Genomic DNA, 18,620 nt, shown 5'->3' with positions numbered 1-18,620 from the left:
CATTGATTGTAATATTTCCATTACAGTTCCTGCACATTTGGTATCGATGATCAGATCAGGCATTAATGGTTGATGTAATAGGAATGCTACAAAGAAGGAGGGTACAAAATTATTTAAGGATCGACTGGGAGAGCATGGAAACAATGCAATTGCAATAGGAACTCTTATTTGTTAGATCTGCTAACAAGTTTGGTGTAATTTCAAAGTTATGGAGCATAATTTCTGGGACACAGAGGAGGAGCTTGGGTTAACGCTCGTCAGGATGGCAAGTGCTCTGGAGTTGGTAATTTATTTCCTATCCCGACATGCAGAGATGATATTGGTAGAATATTAGGCCCAAAATGAATTTCTCTCTCAAGTACTAGATCTGTTGGAACTTAAACTCAATCGCCTTTAGATGGTGAATGAAATGTTGGAGTTTCAAGTGGAAATTTTTGCGTCAATTCAAGAAAGGAATGGCACTGAGGTACAACACAGAGCAGAGAAGGACATCTTAGAGTAGCCAGAGAATGTTGAACAAATGTAGGAGAGCAACTTTGATATTGCTAACGACCAGGAAGACACCCCTTCTCAGTGCTAATTGGAAGAAATTGAACCCAAGTTCCCCCTATCATGGAGGAAATTTAGTCTCATCCAGTGTTTATATTTTTGTTATTTTATGTAGATATGTATTTTTTGTAGGCATGTGTTAGAGGATATATGGAAGCAATCAGTTCAAACTAGTAATTTGTAGCTGAGGGATAAACTATGACATTTTTTTATGTAGTTTTTGGATAATAATAACATACTCTTTGGAATGACTGCGCGTGCCCTTGCTAGGTCAAGCACCTGCTAAGTCAAGCCGACCTGATCACGCCTCGCCTTCTCCTCTTTGCCATGGCCCCTCCGGAAGCTTCACTAGAGGCGGTCGCTGCTCAATAGGCATTCTCAGATCTGCTTAAGTCCTTACCTCCCCAGAGGTCTCACCTAGCAATCTCTAAGATCGTGAATAAGCTTGATGTTTTACAGGAAGTCAATCTCCCCCCAGCTCTGCCTCGTATGGCTTCTCTTGCACTAGCACAACGAGGACTCATAGGGCAATTTACTAGGCTCTAGACATCGCCGAAAATAGTTCAAAGATGGGTTGAAAGGAATTGGTTTGACAAAATACAAGGAAAAATCTCCATTTGATTTTGTGGAAAAGGGTACTTCACCTTTCATTTTGAAACCAGAGAAGACAAAGACTTGATATTCAGGAATGGGTCCTATTTCATGGATTCAAGAGGGCTATATCTCAACAAATGGACTCCAGATTTCGATCCCGAGTTGGATATTGTGAGCGTTGTTCCTGTGTGGGTTCGGCTTCCACATCTCCCTCTCCATTGCTGGGGAGACGAATCAGTACAAGCTATTGGGAATGTTGTGGGCAGATACATTGACCACAGCGAACCAAAAGACAATATGAAGGCTTGTGCCCGCATATGCGTAGAAGTAGATCTTAGCAAAGGACTTCCAGAAGCCATCAAGCTCATGGTGGATGATTGGACCCACATTCAACAATTAGAATATGAACAGATTCCCTTCAAGTGCAAGGTATGTCACGAATATGGACATTTTGCTAACCACTGTACTAAATTAGTTGATGTAGAGAATACTTCGCAAGATGAACATTGGGAAACAGTTAAGAAAAAGAAAGGAGGCCCAACCCCCAATTCAAACCCTGAAGCTGGCTTGGTTCGTAATCCTTCCATTCCATCCTCCTCATCCCTCACTAATTCCTACCTCCCACCGCTGGACCAGCCCCATCCCCAACCACCTCCTTCATCCTCCAATCCTTTCCATATCCTCACTCCCCTAGAGGATAATATCCCCCCCCACCCCATGGCTCAAATCGATGCCCTTGAATCTCCTCTCCCTCTAATTATCTCCTCCACCCTCCCTCCTAATACACCCTCATCTAGAATCACTAGAAGTAACTCAAAGGAGCATGGTGCAACTTTAGACACTCAAAAGAGAAATGGGCCAGGAAGGAAATCCGCCAAGAAACAGAGAGATGAAAATACCCAGAAAGATATAGCCATGGGCACCCAGAAACCCATAGAGTCCTACATCTTGGGACAAATTGACAAAGATACAACAAACAAGGAGCAGGGAGGGCGAGCAACTCTCTGTAACCCCCACATGAAATGATGAAAGTCCTCTCCTAGAATAGTAGGGGACTAGGGCACCCCTTCAAAATAGCTACCTTAAAAGATCTAATAAATCAAGAGAAACCAGGAGTTGTATTAGTTCAAGAAACAAAGCAAGGGAAGCAAGAAATGAAAAAAATCATAGCATACCATAAATAGTACAAAGGCAATGTTTGAGAATCAAGAGGAGTCTCTGGGGGAATCGCAACGCTTTGGACCAAAACACTTGGAGTCTCACAACATAAACAATCAATCAACATTGGATAAAGACTACTCTGGAGAGAACTACAAATAATCAAAGGATAGTCATTTATAATGTATAGGCTCCAAACCATTATAGAGACAAGAAGCAATGCTGGGGCACTCTCAAAGAAAATATAGATGAAGAAGAAAATAATAACATTATTTTGGGGGGAGATCTAAATCTCATTTTACACTCCAATGAGAAGCGGGGAGGCTACTTCTCTTCAAATCGCTACAGAAACCAAGTGGAGACTTTCATGCAGGACCGTGACCTTATTGATGCAGTCCCAAAAGACCGCAGATTCTCTTGGAATAATTGTAGGCTAGGGAAAATCAATATTATGGAAAGGTTGGATAGAATCCCGATGAATGTTTCACTTCTCCACTTTCTCTGCTACTTACGCCATCATCCATCCCTTCACAACTTCAGATCACTACCCCACACCTCTGATTCTTGAAACCCACTACTCATTACGACCTATTCCCTTTAAGTACAATTCCTTGTTGAATGATAACTCAATAGTCAAAAGTATTATTCAAAGTAGTTGGCAGCAACACATAGAAGGATCGCTAGGACATATCTAGGAAAGAAAAATTAAAAGAGTCAAATATGCTCTAAAAGACTAGGCAAAAAATTGCTACACTGAGTTGGAAAAAGAGAAAAGACAAACCAAAGCCAAATAGTAGGATCTCCATAGCACAATTAAGGGGCACGGATTTCAGCAGGAAGATAAAGAATGTGAAGACAAACACTATTGCTAGCTATATTGTATCAATAGAGAAGAAGAGTAGAAATGGAGAATTAAGTCTAGGCAGTTATGGCTAAAAGGAGGAGACAAAAATTCAGTTTTTTTCCGTAAGCAAATTACAGCCCGAAAAATTATCAACAACATTACATCTATCATTGACAGAGAAGGCAATCTTGAAACCAACCAAGGAGCTATCAAGCAGGTAGCTTCAGATCATTATAGAGAACTTCTAACAGAAACTAAGGAAGAGGAAGACTATTCAGACCTATTGCAATACCTTCCTACTGGGATCAACAAAGAAATCAATGACAACTTGAGTAAGGAGATATAAGAAGAAGAAATAAGACGAGCCATCTAGGTTCTCCAACCAGACAAAGCTCCTAGACCAGATGGATTTCCAATTTGCTTCTACAGAGCTCACTAGGGTATTATTAAAAAGGATCTTAGCAAAATGATGAAATGGATCCAGCGCAAAGGGAAAATTGGAGGCTATGCCAATTCCACCTACCTAGCCCTCATCCCCAAAGAGAATCACCCCATGACCTTCTCTTGCTTCTAGTCCATTTCTCTTTGTAACTCCTCATACAAAATCCTCACAAAAATCTTAACTACTCTCCTCAAACCTCTTCTTCCTTCGCTCATATCTGAAAACCAAGGTGGTTTTGTGGCCAATAGGCAAATCTCTGATTCAATCCTCCTTGTTCAAGAAGCAATCTATTCGAGTCATTCCAGAAAAGAAAAAGGGTTCATCCTGAAGCTGGATTTGGCCAATGCTTTTGATAGGGTAAGGCACTCCTTTCTTTTCGTTGTCTTTAAGAAAATGGGTTTTTCTAAGCCCTTCCATGATCTCATCAAAGCCTATATCACGGGGCCTTGGATTTCCCCCTGTTAATGGTAGACCTGGACCTCCCTTTCAATCTTCGAGAGGGTTGAGACAAGGTTTCCCTCTCTCCCCTTACCTGTTTATCTTGATGGCGGAATCCTTCAACAAAGCTTTAGATTACAAGAGACGAACTGGTCTCATCATTGGCATAAAATTCGAGAACGGAGTCAAAAACATAAACCATTCCCAATTTGTGGTTGACACTCTGTTAATAGGAGGGGCATCTGTCACAATAGCTTGTCATTTCAAAACTCTTTTGGACAAATATATGAGTTATTCAGGAGGCATGATCAACCATTTAAAAAGCTACATCTATGGTTGGAATGCAACAGCCCAAACCCTTCATGATATAGCTAACACTTTTGGGGTCCCTTGTAAATTGAATTGGAAATGTTTCACATATTTGGGAATGCTTGTAAGCATTGGGCCCTTAAAAGCTGAAATGTGGGACATAATTATAGACAAAATGAAGAGGAAAGTGCAACAGTGGGGTTCTACATGGCTTAACCCAGTAAGCTGCCTTGTTCTCCTAAAATCAGGGCTCTCATCTCTTCCACTCTACCAATTCACTCTAATATAGGCCCCAACCATATTCCATAATAAAATGGAAAGTATTCTCCACCATTTTCTCTCGCAAGGGGGGAAACGAAAAAAAGAAGTTCATTCTTGTTAATTGGAAGCAATTAATTGAAGGCCAGGATTGTGTAGGACTTGGAATCAGATATCCTAAGCTCTAAAATTTGGTTTTTCGAGTCAAGATAGCGTGGAGACTAATCAACGAGCAACCGGCATGGTGGAAAAGAGTTATAGAAGTCAAATATCTAAGCTGCCCAACACAACAGCTTTTGGATTGCAAAATACCTGTTAAAAACAGTTCAAAATTTTGGAAACTATGCAAAAAAGTAATCCCTTTTTTGGCCCAAAACACCTCCAAAGTCCCCAAGGGAGGTAGTAGTATCAAGATTGGTGCAGAAAAAATTATGGGGAATCAGTCTATCAGCAGTAAACCAGGTACGGATAAAATCCTTCTCTCTCTTTACAATAAAGGAATTCATTATCTGGTCCAAATCTTGCAATGGGACACCCACTCGTAGATATGGATGGGATGGACTTTTCCATCCATACCCTTATATCATAAGAAGAGCTTTGACATCCTTCAAGCTCATCTCCATAGCATTGCCCCCATAATAAAAAATGACACTGACAGTTTTCGATGGGATCTTACAGGCTCCAACTATAAAATTAAAGCTGGCCACCATTACTTATGTAACAAAGAATATCCTGCTCTTGCTTTGACTCTTTGGAAAATTGTTTGGAAATCCGAGGCCATCCCAAAAATAAAATTCCTCATATGGACCCTCTTAAAAAGGAAAGTTCTCACTATTGATAATCTGCAAAAGGGAGGTATAGCAGGACCTTCGCGATGCCCAAATTGTAAAGAAGCAGAAGAAACCATCCAACACCTCTTTATCACTTGTCCATTTTCAATGTCTTGTTGGAAAGGAATATTTCCCAATGATCATCTTCCATGGAATTCCCAAAACTCTATTGGCGAGATTCTGAATCTATGGAAGAAGAGTTATCCTTAGCAGTATAAGAAGAACAATATAGCCAAACGGGTTTGGGATGCCCTCCCCTATGCCCTTCTATGGAAAATCTGGTTGGCAAGGAACCGTATGATCTTCCAAAATAGGGAAACCATCATAGGGCATCTCTGCAGCAAGGCAAAAAGCTTAACATTAGAAACCATTTCTGCAAAAAATATGAAGAAAATTGATGTCGTTGGCCTTTGTGTTGAGGAAAGGGATTTTAGTGGCTATCTGTTAGATAAAAGCAATAGCAATCAGATTGAAAGTAATTCCAGCATCCAGTCCAACATCCCCAATCATAGTTGGAAAATAAGAAACAAAGAAGAAGAATTTGCAAGCTGGCTCCGAGGCAGCAATCTCCACTATCTCTTCTTCAATGGAGCTTCTAAGTCCAGCCGAGGAACAACTAGTGTAGGTGGAGTCATCTACAATCCTAGTGGTAGCATTATAGCCACTTATGAATGGGGATTGGGCTCCTTATCCAACAACAGGGTAGAAGCTCTTGCCCTCTATCAAGGTCTAAATCAACTCCAAAAATTTGGAATTAGAAAAGCGTTGATTTTTCGAGACTCTGCCACAATCATCAGTCTCATGGTTTTCAATCGAAAGGCATCTAATATTTTCTTTTAGCAAACGATTAACAGGTGTCAAGCTCTAACCCGTTAAAACATGGAACTTAGATTTTTCTATGTGCTCCACTCTCTCAACAAAGAAGCTAACATACGTGCCAACAGAGATTGTTGCAAACCCAAAGGCAATCTTCTCTGCAATAATACAGAGTCCCATCATCATCTCCCATAATCTTTTCGCTCATCATGATCTGTGGTATTTCATTGACCCTGTCCTCCGCAACATCTTCATGGGATTCTTTAACAGACATCTGCATCTCTCTTTCTTCGTCAAATCTCTGATCAAGATCTTCTCTCCTCCCATCAGTCCCATCGCCCCTTCCGCTCTACCCCGAATGACTCGATTCCTTCACTCTCGTGACTCCCTCCTTCCCTCTCTCGTGCTCCGGTGCCTCCACTCTCGTGGTCCTCATCTTATAAATTCAAGCATTCCCCCTAATCCAGTGCTTAGTTTTATTCACTGGTTTTTCACGCGATCCTCTACTTTTGTTCCTTGATTCCTGGCTTGGCTGGGACCTCGGTCTCCGCTGTCTCCCCAGCTCACTGTTGCTCTCTGCTTTTCCCTTGCCTGCATTCCCCTTTGCTCTCTGATTTGCGCTTCATCCTCATCCCTTCTCCACAACACCTTCCTTTTTTCTCCCTTTCTTCATCTAAGAAGGGTTTTCCCCTCAGTTATTTTGCTCTCCTGGACAATCTCCTTTTTAGTACTTCTTCTTCTTTATCTTCTTCGACTAGACAAAACTCCTTAAATGTTCTAGGTCCTTCTCATCCCAAGCAGAGCACTAAGACAACTCCCAGCATCCACGACATGGCAAGATCTGAAGACTGCCTGCATTGTGCTGATCTACAGGCGAAACTGGAACAAATCCGTGCGCATCAAAGACTTCTGGATGCCAAAATAGATTCCCATGCTAGTCTGACCAGTGAGAAATATGAAGCAGATATCAATCTATTTCTACATAGAGTCTCCTTGCTCTAGGAACAATTTAATGATCTGGGAAATAAATGCAGTCATGTCTAGGAATCAATCGAAATCCTGAAGTACATGATGGAGAAAGGAATGCACCCAGCACCAGTTCTTCAAGTCTCAGGAATGCTGAATATGACATCAAACCAGAAGATTCAACAACATGCCAGATCAACCATGTTAGCATTGATTAAAGATGTGTTGCAGATTTTGCTTACTTCTGTCTCAGTTTGTTAGAATTTTTACTTACTCTTGTTTTCCAAAAGTCAGAAATGACAGAAGCAAAGGAAAATTTTGTCTTCCCAATCATCTCCTAGCTTCGCCTTCGGGCTTAAAACTTTGTATCACAGGAGCTCAGTCTCCCAATCTTTTTTTGGAATACAAATAGCAACCGATTTTGTAAAAAAAAATAACATACTCTTTTGAATATGTTGTATAAGGTCTTGACCTTCAAACCAATTTTTTTTAATGCAATGAATAACCATTTAAAAATATTAATGATTTTGTTAATTTTACACTGATTATATAAAGATTCATTATACTATAATTTTGATTCTAGCTAGACCTCTTCACTAATTTGTGATTTCATTTCTATTTTTATTAGATGTTTCTGTAATAATTTTTTTTTTATTATATATTTTTAGTAAAGTATTTTATATATATATCATCTTTATATTTTCTATTATTTTTAATTATAATACTTCAAAAATTATTTAATTTTTCATTTATTTTTAAATAATTAATTTTTCATTCATCCCTAAATTTTATATCTATATATATAATAATTAATACTTTTTTAAGAAAAATTGTAACTTTCATTTTAAGATATTAAAATTACATTCTGAATATGCACATTTGAGCATTCAAAAAATGGTTGTTAAAACACACAACCATAACAAAAGAGCAAAAACCAGTCCTTTAAAAATCCGTTATCATGTCCAAAAAAAAGTTCATTAGTACTAGTATCATGTCATAAATACGTAGTTGATCTGAATTTAAACAGGAATGCAACAAAATACAGAGATAACCATATACACAAAGATGCAATGGAAATAATACTTCATTTCATTAATGTAAAATACTGAAATATGCTTACAAATAGAAATGGAAATAAACCAGCTAGGGTGATGGTAGCTTATCTCTGAGAAGAGATGTGGTGGGTACATGCCTCTGAACTGTGTTACAATGAGGCTTGAAGGCCTATTTATTGTTGAGAAACAATGGAAAACCCTTAACATCCCAAAACCTAACCTAGAAGATTAAACGCCAAATTGTGGGCCCCGTTTTGGGTAAGTTGGTACATCAACTTCCCGGGGTTGTAACTTTGGCACCTGATCTTCGTTTGATGCGTACAATAGCTCGTTAGAAAGGTCTATCTGAGAATTACAACTTTGGGAAGAGCGAAATCAATGCATGGAACAATGCTGCTCTAGATTTCCCAAAAAATGTCATTTAGGGTCTCGAAATGGCTCCAAAAGTTTAGGACCCGAAAAATTGATAAAAATAGTAAATTGTGCTACAATTACGGAAACTGAAAAACTGAAAGAGATAGTTGTGGGGGTTCAAGTGGGATAGGTGGGTGGCCACCAACATCCACCTAGATCATTCCTCCCCCCTTAGGAAGCAATGGTCCCCATTGCGTTGAGTTCCTCCATCTATTGAACTTGGTCTCTGGTGAGCTGTTTCGCAATTTCTGATGTGTCTAGTAATGGTGGGAAGCATGGTCGACGACTGTCCACATTGAACACTCAGTGCAAGCGAAGGAATGGGGGAATGTTATGCCCCAAATAATTATTTCCCACAACCTTGGTAATGGTGTAAGGACCATGTCGGCATGGTTGAAGTTTCTGATGTGCTCTTATAAGGCGTTCTTTCTGCAGATGCAACCAGACTTTGTTGCCCACTTGAAGCTTGTGTGGTACCCCTGTGGGTGAGGAGAAGTTGTTCCTATGTTCTGTCATGACCGTATCCCTTTGCTGCTGCTGCTGCGTGGAGGAACCCTTCACGGGGTTCATGGATGTGGTGACGATCTTCCCCTTACTTTGGGAGTGAACCAAACAGAAAATGAATTTCCTAGTCTGGGAGATGAGCTTGCTGCCTTTCTTGGTAGTGATCAAAGAGGTGGTGGTAGGTGGGGCTACCTCCAGTATCCTGTATAATGAATTACACAAAGAAATAATGACAGCACGAGGCCTGGATTCATACACAGCATGTTGCCTCCACAAGTATGGCTGGCCTAATAATACATCACAAACATCTAGAGGTGTAACATCACACAATACCTCATTTGTGAAGGACTTGATGCTGTAGGGCAGGCATCACTGTTGGCAAACTTTGAGATCTCATCCTTCATGAAGCCACCCGATACTGTACGGCTGTGGGTGTGGTGTAGTCGATAGGCCCAACTGTTTCATGACCTCTGCTGAAATGAGGTTCTTCTGGCTGCCACTATCAATAATGAATTGTAGCGGTGAACCATTCACCCACATCTGTGAGTGGAAAAGACGTTCCCCCTCCTCTGGATCTTCAAGCTCATTCTTCTAGATCTTGGTAGTGGCAATAGTGATGCTGGTCTCCGCATCAGTGATCTGCTTACCTTTGCCATTCCCCTTGTCAGGTTCTAACTCAGGGTCAGAAAATGCTTTTGAACTAAAGCCTTCAACTTAGCCACCAGTGAATGCTTCGTCCAACACTTACTTGTGTTATGAATGGGACTCTTGTGGAACTCACACCACTTTTCTGTGTCCTTCTTCGACTTCGTGATGTTGTTCTTTGCTAACGGCTTCGATGGCTTGTCCTGGGTCACCCCACCTTGGCTTTTTCCTTTGGTCTTCGGATTCACAGATCCAAAGTCTCACTTCTTCTGTTTGAACTTTTGCTCAATTTTGACAGCGTATCGATACGATGTGCCGAGTGAGGAAATGTTCAGGAACTCCATCTCTTACTAGATGTATCTATGTAGGCAGCCACGATATTTGAGTACCAAATGTAGCTCAGAATCCTTGATACCCAATTGTGTGTGAAGGGTATGAAATATGTTTATGAACTCTAGCACATCTTGGTCCCTTCTCTGCTGTAGCGTGGTCCACTTTATGTATTTGTCCTCATAGCTTTTGACAAGGTAGTACTGCTCCTTGACGGCATCCCAGAATGAATTCCAAGTGGACGCGGCTAAAAATAGAGAGCCCATAATTTCATTCTTCTACTTGCAGTAGGTTTCCCACCAGTCATTGACATGAGGGGCTGCTTTGAGAAGAGCAAAAACAATCTTTTCCCCACTCGAAAATTCATGAACAAGAAAATACCTATCTAACATATTTAACCATTTATCTACAACATCTGTGTCTATTTGACCCTCAAAGATGGGGATTTCAAAATTAACTTGTACCTTAAAGGGCGTGGCATTTCCAGAGTAGTTGCTGGAAGCCGATGCGTCGCCTTTGGGTAGCCATTGAAGGATCTGGGCAAATCTGTCCATCATCGCGTCGCCTTTGGGTAGCTGTTGAAGGATGTGGGCAAATCTATCCATCATCGCATTGCTTTGTCGCTCGAGGGCTTCTTCAAGCAATATTTTGATAGCATATCATGCCCCCTCATCTTTCTTTTCATCCGCCATGGGAGCCCATAGGGATTTCTGAGGCTGGTCTTACAAAGGTTCGACTAGTTCAAGCCCTAAATCCTTATATCCTGACCTCGTTGGGGACATGCAAAGAAAAACAGAGCAAAAGTAGACTACTCCGATACCACTGATCCGGATTTAAACAGGAACGCAACAAAATATAGGGATAACCATATACACAAAGATGCAGCGGAAATAATACTTCATTTCATTAATGTAAAATACTGAAATATGCTTACAAACAAAAATGGAAATAAACCAGCTAGGGCAATGGTAACTTATCTATGAGAAGAGATGTGGTGGCTACATGCCTCTGAATTGTGTTACAATGAGGCTCGAAGGCCTATTTATTGTTAGGAAACAATGGAAAACCCTTAACATCCCAAAGCCTAACCCTAGAAGATGAAACACCAAATTGTGGGCCCCGTTTTTGGTAAGTTGGTACATCAACTTCCCAGGGTCATAACTTTGGCACCCAATCTTCGTTTGATTGACACATACAATAGCTCGTTAGAAAGATCTATCTGAGCACTACAACTCTGGGAAGAGAAACGTTGGTCCATGGACCCATGTTGCTCCCAGATTTCCCAAAAAACGTCATTTAGGGCCTCAAAAGTACTCCAAAAGTTAAGGACCTGAAAAACTGCTAAAACTATTAAATTGTGCTACAATTATGGAAACTGAAAAACTAAAAGAGACAGTTGTGGGGGTTCAAGTGGAATAGGTGGGTGGCCACCAACATCAACCTGGATTAGTAGAAAAAAATTTATTTACCTCCCTTCTGCCTATGAATTATAGGTTAGAGAAAAAAATTTGTCTTTATTTAGGAATTATGCCCATCTAGGTTTCCGATTAAATTCAAAGGATGTATCATCTAACTACTCCATGATCTTCCAAGTGCCCAGATTTTGCTCAACCCCTACTTTAGAGAGAGTGTATGTAGTAGAGTTTCTTTCCTTGTAGATATGACAATAGGAAATATTATCAAAAACATGTTTTAACTAGAATATTTCTTCAAGGTTTAATATTAGTGTGTGCATGTGCATCTTGTAAGATCGTTGAACTGATTTATAACAATCTATGTTTCCTCAAGGATTTGCAATTGTTGGCAACCCTTCTTTATAGTGAACAAAAGGAGAAGCTTGAAGCTAAATAATTCTACAAATTTATTAGTGCATCTTCCCAGTCCAATTTGAAGCTTGACGTAGTGAATTTCTTGGAAAAATCAAACAACCGCACCCCTACCCTCCCCCACTCTTCCAACCGCACACTCCCCATGTTGACCCCTAACAAGGAAGGCCCAGTAAAAATATGCCCAGGGATAGGATCGATTAACAACTTTAGATGTAATGTTGCATGGATGGTGTATAGGCTCAACTTCATAAAGTAAGTGAAAAGTGGCCACAACCTAGGGTGCCACCTTACCAGGTGTGGAAGACTTTCCTTGGAAGATATCATTATTCCTTGCAATCCATATACCCCAACTAATAATTGGTATAATATTTATTTTCTTTTCTGGGTTTGCATGTTCTCACCATTTTTCCAAACATCTTTACAAGAATGACTCTGCCACATTGAAGCTAAATACAAGAAATTTTGGATAGTGTTCCATACTCCTAGGGAGAAAGGACAAAAAATAAATAGATGGTCCATAATATCCTTAACATTTTGTACAGGGAAAACCAATTAGGTTTGAGCACGCTTCTCTTTTTCAAATTGTCACCTGTAGTGATCTTATTTTCTAGTATGCACAACTAGAACAATATTGATTTAGCTAGGTAACTAAGCTTCCATATTTTTCTCTACCACTAAACTAACTCTACTGCCTTCCTGTCATTAATTATATACAAATAACCCATTTTGGTGAGCATTCACGAGAAGGGGAATGTACGTAGCTCAATGTATATTTTGTGTCTCTAAGGTGCACATGTGAAATATTGAGTGTTACAGTGTAATGTAGCCATTGGCTTGTGCATTCAACTATTATATTTAGTTGATTCCCATCAGGTCGTCCCTGAGCCCAAATTGAAAAGTGAGCGTTATCTTCCACTTAGTTTAAGTCAATCTTACCATTTGTATTGATGAATTCAACCGCCTTTTGAGGAAAACAAGTTTTCTCTGCATCCCACCCATGGGTCAATACAAATCCTAAAATTTTCACCATTATCAACCTTCCAGGCCAATCCTTCTTCAGCCACTTTAAAATAAGCTAAGACTGATTTCTAGAAAACATAAACATTATGCCTTTACTGTTTTGGGGGCCTTATCTAGTCTTAAAGAGAGGTAGGATGGATATAATTCTTGAATACCAATTTTTCCCATAGACTTTTTGTGGAAAACAACCTCTACCCTGATTTTTCTACCAATACATGAGCAAATAAATGTAAAATTTTCAGACCCTATCCTCCCCACATCTTTGGCAGAACGATTTTTCCCCATTTAACCCAAGGGAATACCCGACCATATTTCAAACACATCTATAAAAATATATGACATATCTTATGGACAGAGTTCAAACCCCTTTTGGTATACGAGATAATGACATCCAAAAAACCGAGATAGCTTCTAAGACTGATTTTATGAGTACCAATCTACCAAACCTAGCCAACCATATGAAAATCTATGCCTTTAATCTCTTCTCAATTTTTGTTGTTAGCAAGATCCATTAAACCTTTTTATAACCATTGGGTTTCCGATGGAATGCAAAATAATTTAACCCTTCATTAAAAATTTTAGCATGAAAAGGAAATAAATTATGACCATTTGCGAGGTTGTCCTTAGAAAGACCAAGAGATGAAAGAGTATATTTTTTAGGCTTAACCTATATACCCGTGGCATTCTCAAAGAGTGATAGAGCCTCTTTAATGGTAACTAGATCATCCCTAAACACATCACAAAATAAAATGAGGTCATCCACGAACAACAATTGTGTGATAGTTAAATCATTGAATATTGTAACACCCTTCAAGTCACCCCTCCTTCTAGCTTCCACGAACAGTCTACCTAATCCCTCAGTGACTAACAAGAAAAGTAATGGAGAAAGTAGAGATCACTAACATAAATTGCTCTCCACATCAGATAATGCTAAAGTCAACCCACTGATAAGCACTACAAATGATATCATTTTTATGCAACTCATAGCTTAGTTTATGAAAGGTACCTCAAATCCCATGTGGTTCATTAGCAACCTAATACAGGTCCAACTGAATCTGTCATATTCTTTGGAAAGGTTATTTTTAAGCACCAAACCTTTAATTTCCTTAGTTTGTAGGATATGAAGCCCTTCTTGAGTAACCTTATAGCCTCATGAATCTTCCAACCTTCTAAAAACGAAAATTGTTCCTTAGATACATTTCTTGAGCGTATCAACATTAGTTTGTTCATGATGATTTTAGCAATGACCTTGTAAATGCAATTGCATAATGATATGGGCTTGAAGTCATTAAAAGTGTTAGGAGATTTGGTCTTTAGGATTAAGGCTATAAAGGTAAAATTGAAAGAATCATACATCCTTCTAGATTTCATACAATCCTCAACCACTTTTAGGGGATCGTCCCCTAAAATATCATAAACCCCAGTGAGAAATTTTACCAAACATCCATTAGGTATAGGGATTTTATCATTTTGGAAGCTATGTAGGACGTCCTATAGCTCTTCCTCAAATACTAGATCCATTAAAAACCGATTTTCCGTATCGTCCATGCACCTAAGGAAAGATCAAGCTAAAAAATTACTTCAACCATGGTCACTTTAGGAGGAACGTTGAAGATATTAAGTAAATGTTTTTTGACCATTTTATGAAGTTCATCAAATTTCGTAGCTCTACCGCCATTTAGATCTTGCAAGGCTCAAATTGTATTATGAGCCTACCAGCCTTTTGCATATTATTGCAAGAACTTAGTATTTTCATCATTGTTCTTCATCCATATCGCCTTGTTATTTTTCCACCATGCCTCCTTTTCTTCCAAAAATCTCTTTTTCATGGCCTCTAGATTGACGATCCTTTTCTTTGAATCTTCCAATGACTAACCCACCCCTTTTGGGGCTTCCAAACGCTCCATCTCTTGTTCCACAAGTTTAAGATCTTCCTCATCCTTTTGTCTTTTAAGGTTAGATCACTCAACCATAGTGTTTTTTACCCTTTTAAGGTTTCTGTCGGGTAATTTAGTTTTCAGTTCAATTACTTGCATTAAACGTCAATCCAAGTTCATATATGTGGTAGTACACTTGCACATATTTGCTACAAAATCAACTTTCAATTTTAGTTATAAAAACAAAATATAATAACAAGAAATGATTGGTAAACCTATGAAAATAAATCAAAAGAATCCAATGAAGTGAAAACAAAATCTTCATCTAAAAAGAAATTGAATTTTAAACACTGCAAATGTAAGGAAAATCTATGAGGTAAAATCTAGTCAAAGGACACACACATAATTCTGATGGAAGCAATGATATGCCTATTCCTGAAGATAGTAAAAACAAAGACAAGTGTTCTATTCTAATGAAAGCATAGAAAATTTATTATAGGAAATAAAATAAATTTTAATGTAATGAAAGCATTTAAACTCATTCTAGGAAAGCATTGGAAAAATAGTCTATGAAAGCATGTAAATCTAATCTATAAAATCATGTAAACTTAATCTATGAAGGTGAGTAAATCTAGTCTATGAAAGCTTGTAAATTTAATCCATGTAGGCATTTAAGACTCTAAATAAATTCTAGAATTCAATGTGTGTTGAAAATTTAGAGTTCATTCATAAATTAAAACCATGATTTGCCTATGAATTCTTGTGCGAGAAAAATCTATGCAAATGAAATGAATGTGCTTGATCTACAAAATAACTTAAGTGGAATTAGCAACAAAGCATTCAATAAAAAGATGTGAAATAAACATTGCAGAAAATGAGCATAAAAGAAGCTAATCTATCTTTCAAAAATGAAACATTAAAACACATTCATACTCATCTAGTGGCCATTCTGAAGTGCAAAAGAGGTGGAAATTTCTAGAAGCTATTGATCAAACACCAGATCTCATCATGAAGGCACAAACATATCAGAGGATTACATGAAGTGAACTTCAATAGTATTCATAACATCCAGTACAAGCATAATCAATCCTTAGCATTTTTTTGTCAGCGTTGGACCCGCCAACATTTATGGGATCACCTCGATATGGAGTCCCAATTAGACCTGACACCATATGATATAGGTGTCCCATCTAGAATATGCCCCAGTTTCCAATGCATTGGGTTTTAGTGATGTGCTTTGGGCGCAATAATGCATAGAGTGATGTATAATGACTTTGGTGAGAACAAGTGTGTGACCTTGTGGAGCGTCAAGTGTGATGAATGAAGGTTCTACAACGTGGATGGGAAAATGAGTGAACCCCTTAGAAGCCTGTAATAGTACACAGCTTGAAAGGAACACACGAGCATAAATGACTCTACAAGATAATATGTGAAATAGCTCACATGTTAATAGTAACAAATTAAATAACAACACACATTCAACAAAATTCGTACCAATGCAAAGGAAATAGTTCATAAGCATAAGCATAAGTTAAATAATATACATTGCAAACATAACAAGAATAGTCCTACTATATTTACAACATATGCATGAAAATGTGTTGGCTTTGAGCTTTTTATTAATTGAAGTTCCAATCATACATATACCATCGATGGACCACTAGCCCCAGTAGTGGAACGCAAAGTCAACATCATCTGCTCCTCCAAAGAAATGTATTCCCTCTATGCTATGGAGAATCCAAGGCTCTCACAAACTCCCAAGCCTCTTATTCTAAGTCTAAGCCTAGCCAAACCCTTGGCTCCCCTAAAGCCCTTTACATGAGTTATGAGGGCATATTTATAACAAGAGGGGGTGACTCTTCAAATTCCCTTTTTGAATTTTGGTATTCCCCGTGACTCTTCAATTTCTTTACAAAATGACTCATTATATTACATTGTGACTCTTCACATTCCAATATTAACACTTGGAATTCCACTTAAGAATTAATCATAAAATAATATTACAATTTACATTCATAACCATAAAGACAAAATAAAGTAGAGCCAACTAGATATCCTAACAAGACAAAACGCTATCATCCTTGTGTTTGGGGAAACTCTATCTCAGAAACTTCCAATTGATGTCTCTCGATCACCTATCGGTGCCAACAACGGTGACGAGGAGCACTACCTTAACTGGATACGAAAATTTTACGCATACATGGCTCCTTATATTTCTTCTTCTGCTTATGTTTATTATTTGGATCTCGATCTGGCCAGCGTAGTCAATCGAACTATCACAGTCAAAGAAGCCGAAGCATGGGGTAAGAAGTATTTGGACGACAATTTTGACAGACTTGTGAAGGCCAAAACAGATATTGACCCCCACAACTTTTTCATAAATTCTCAGAGCATTCCTTCAAGAAATAACTGATTACCCCTAATGTCTAATCGTTTGGTTGATTGTAATCCAAAATAAGGCTACAACTTAACCACTTCAGTCCTTAACAGCGTGGCACTCCTTGGAACGCCGAACAACAATTGTGGTGAATTTACGTCGACTTTGTGCTTTGCAATAAAAATACAGCACGGCTGTTATATTTATCACCATTTAGAAATACAGGAGTTCATGATTAAATTTTATCAATTGCCAATTTAGGATGAAGTTTCTTCTAGGGCGTTCATGTTTGGGTTGAATTCGCTTCTCACCGACTATGTGAAGCTCTTACCGTTTAACGTCGAGTCTAATTTTAGATTACCAACCGACTACGAGGGCGGTTGAGATAGTTCCCACTGTTTATTTTTTTCAAATGCCTTAAAATTTATTATATTTTAAATTTTTTTAACGTATTATAAAGAATTGATTCGTAAGTGATTTTGAATAGGTTTTTATATTGTTGTATTTAATATATGAAATTATTATCTTTATGGTCGTTGCAATCGCTTAAACAATTTTCATTATCATTATCTTTAAGTAATAGAATTTATTATAATTTATGAATTAGAATCAACCATTCAGCATGTGTATGCAACAAAATCAATCAATTTTACTAGTTTATGATGTAGTGTTTGGTTAAATAAAGCATTATTAAACCGTTATTTTGCTTTTAGCTTAATCTTTTCATTAAATTATCATTTCATTTTATTTTTTATCAGATATTTTTAGAAAAAATTATCTTCTTTATTTAAATTATATATCCAATAAGATTATATATATTTTTAATAATTTTAATTTTATACATCCTTTTTAATTATTATTTAAATTTTTTACTTTAAAAATTCTTTTATTTATTTTTAAATAATTCATTTTTCATTCATCACTATTTTTTTAGGAGTTGTCTATAATGGGACTTTTTGGAGATTCCGGTGACGGAATCCAGTGAAAGAAATTGAGGTTAAATCTTGATTTGTTGCAGTTAAAATGTTTTTTTAACTGCATATTTGGATTCAGCACCCTCGAAAACCCGTGCGACGCTTTCATTGTGCAAAAACTAGCTATCAAACTTGCGATTCCAATAAATTCCTGCCGGATTTCGACCTAAAAAACCCGCCGGAAAGACTTTCAAAAAGTCGCGTTATAGACTATTTCATTTTTTTATATAATTTGATAGATTTCTTTTATAATTAATATTAATATATTTTTAAGGTATTAAATATTAACATAATTTTAGTTTCTTTCGTTTTTCCTCATTCAAGATAATAAATCTTATAATTTTAAGTTTCCAATTTTGAAACATCACATTGCATGTGTTTTTTCATATTT

At 37.9% G+C, this 18,620-nt stretch overlaps 1 protein-coding gene across 1 annotated transcript; it reads left to right on the top strand.

Annotated features, from left to right (window-relative positions):
• Positions 1-1,251: 1,251 nt before the first annotated feature.
• Positions 1,252-17,291, top strand: LOC149235029 (tetrahydroberberine oxidase-like). Its single transcript, XM_089368438.1, has 2 exons — positions 1,252-1,572; positions 16,986-17,291. The coding sequence occupies exons 1-2, from the start codon at positions 1,252-1,254 to the stop codon at positions 17,289-17,291; spliced, it is 627 nt and encodes a 208-aa protein (XP_089224564.1).
• The last annotated feature ends 1,329 nt before the right edge of the window (positions 17,292-18,620 follow it).

Source organism: Pinus tabuliformis, chromosome 8 (genome assembly GCF_031772625.1).
Source record: "Pinus tabuliformis cultivar Carrire ecotype Pingquan chromosome 8, CPIR1, whole genome shotgun sequence".
Taxonomy (NCBI): Eukaryota; Viridiplantae; Streptophyta; class Pinopsida; order Pinales; family Pinaceae; genus Pinus; species Pinus tabuliformis.
The sequence above is the reverse complement of the archived record's forward strand: the minus strand, read 5'-3'. Positions and strand labels throughout refer to the sequence as shown.

What these genes read in the sequence shown, in the direction of transcription:
- LOC149235029 (XM_089368438.1), top strand. Translation starts at nt 1,252, where the DNA reads ATGGATTCAAGAGGGCTATATCTCAACAAATGGACTCCAGATTTCGAT. An exon ending in AGATTCCCTTCAAGTGCAAG is followed by an intron (nt 1,573 to 16,985) that starts GTATGTCACGAA and finishes ACTCTATCTCAG; the next exon opens with AAACTTCCAATTGATGTCTC.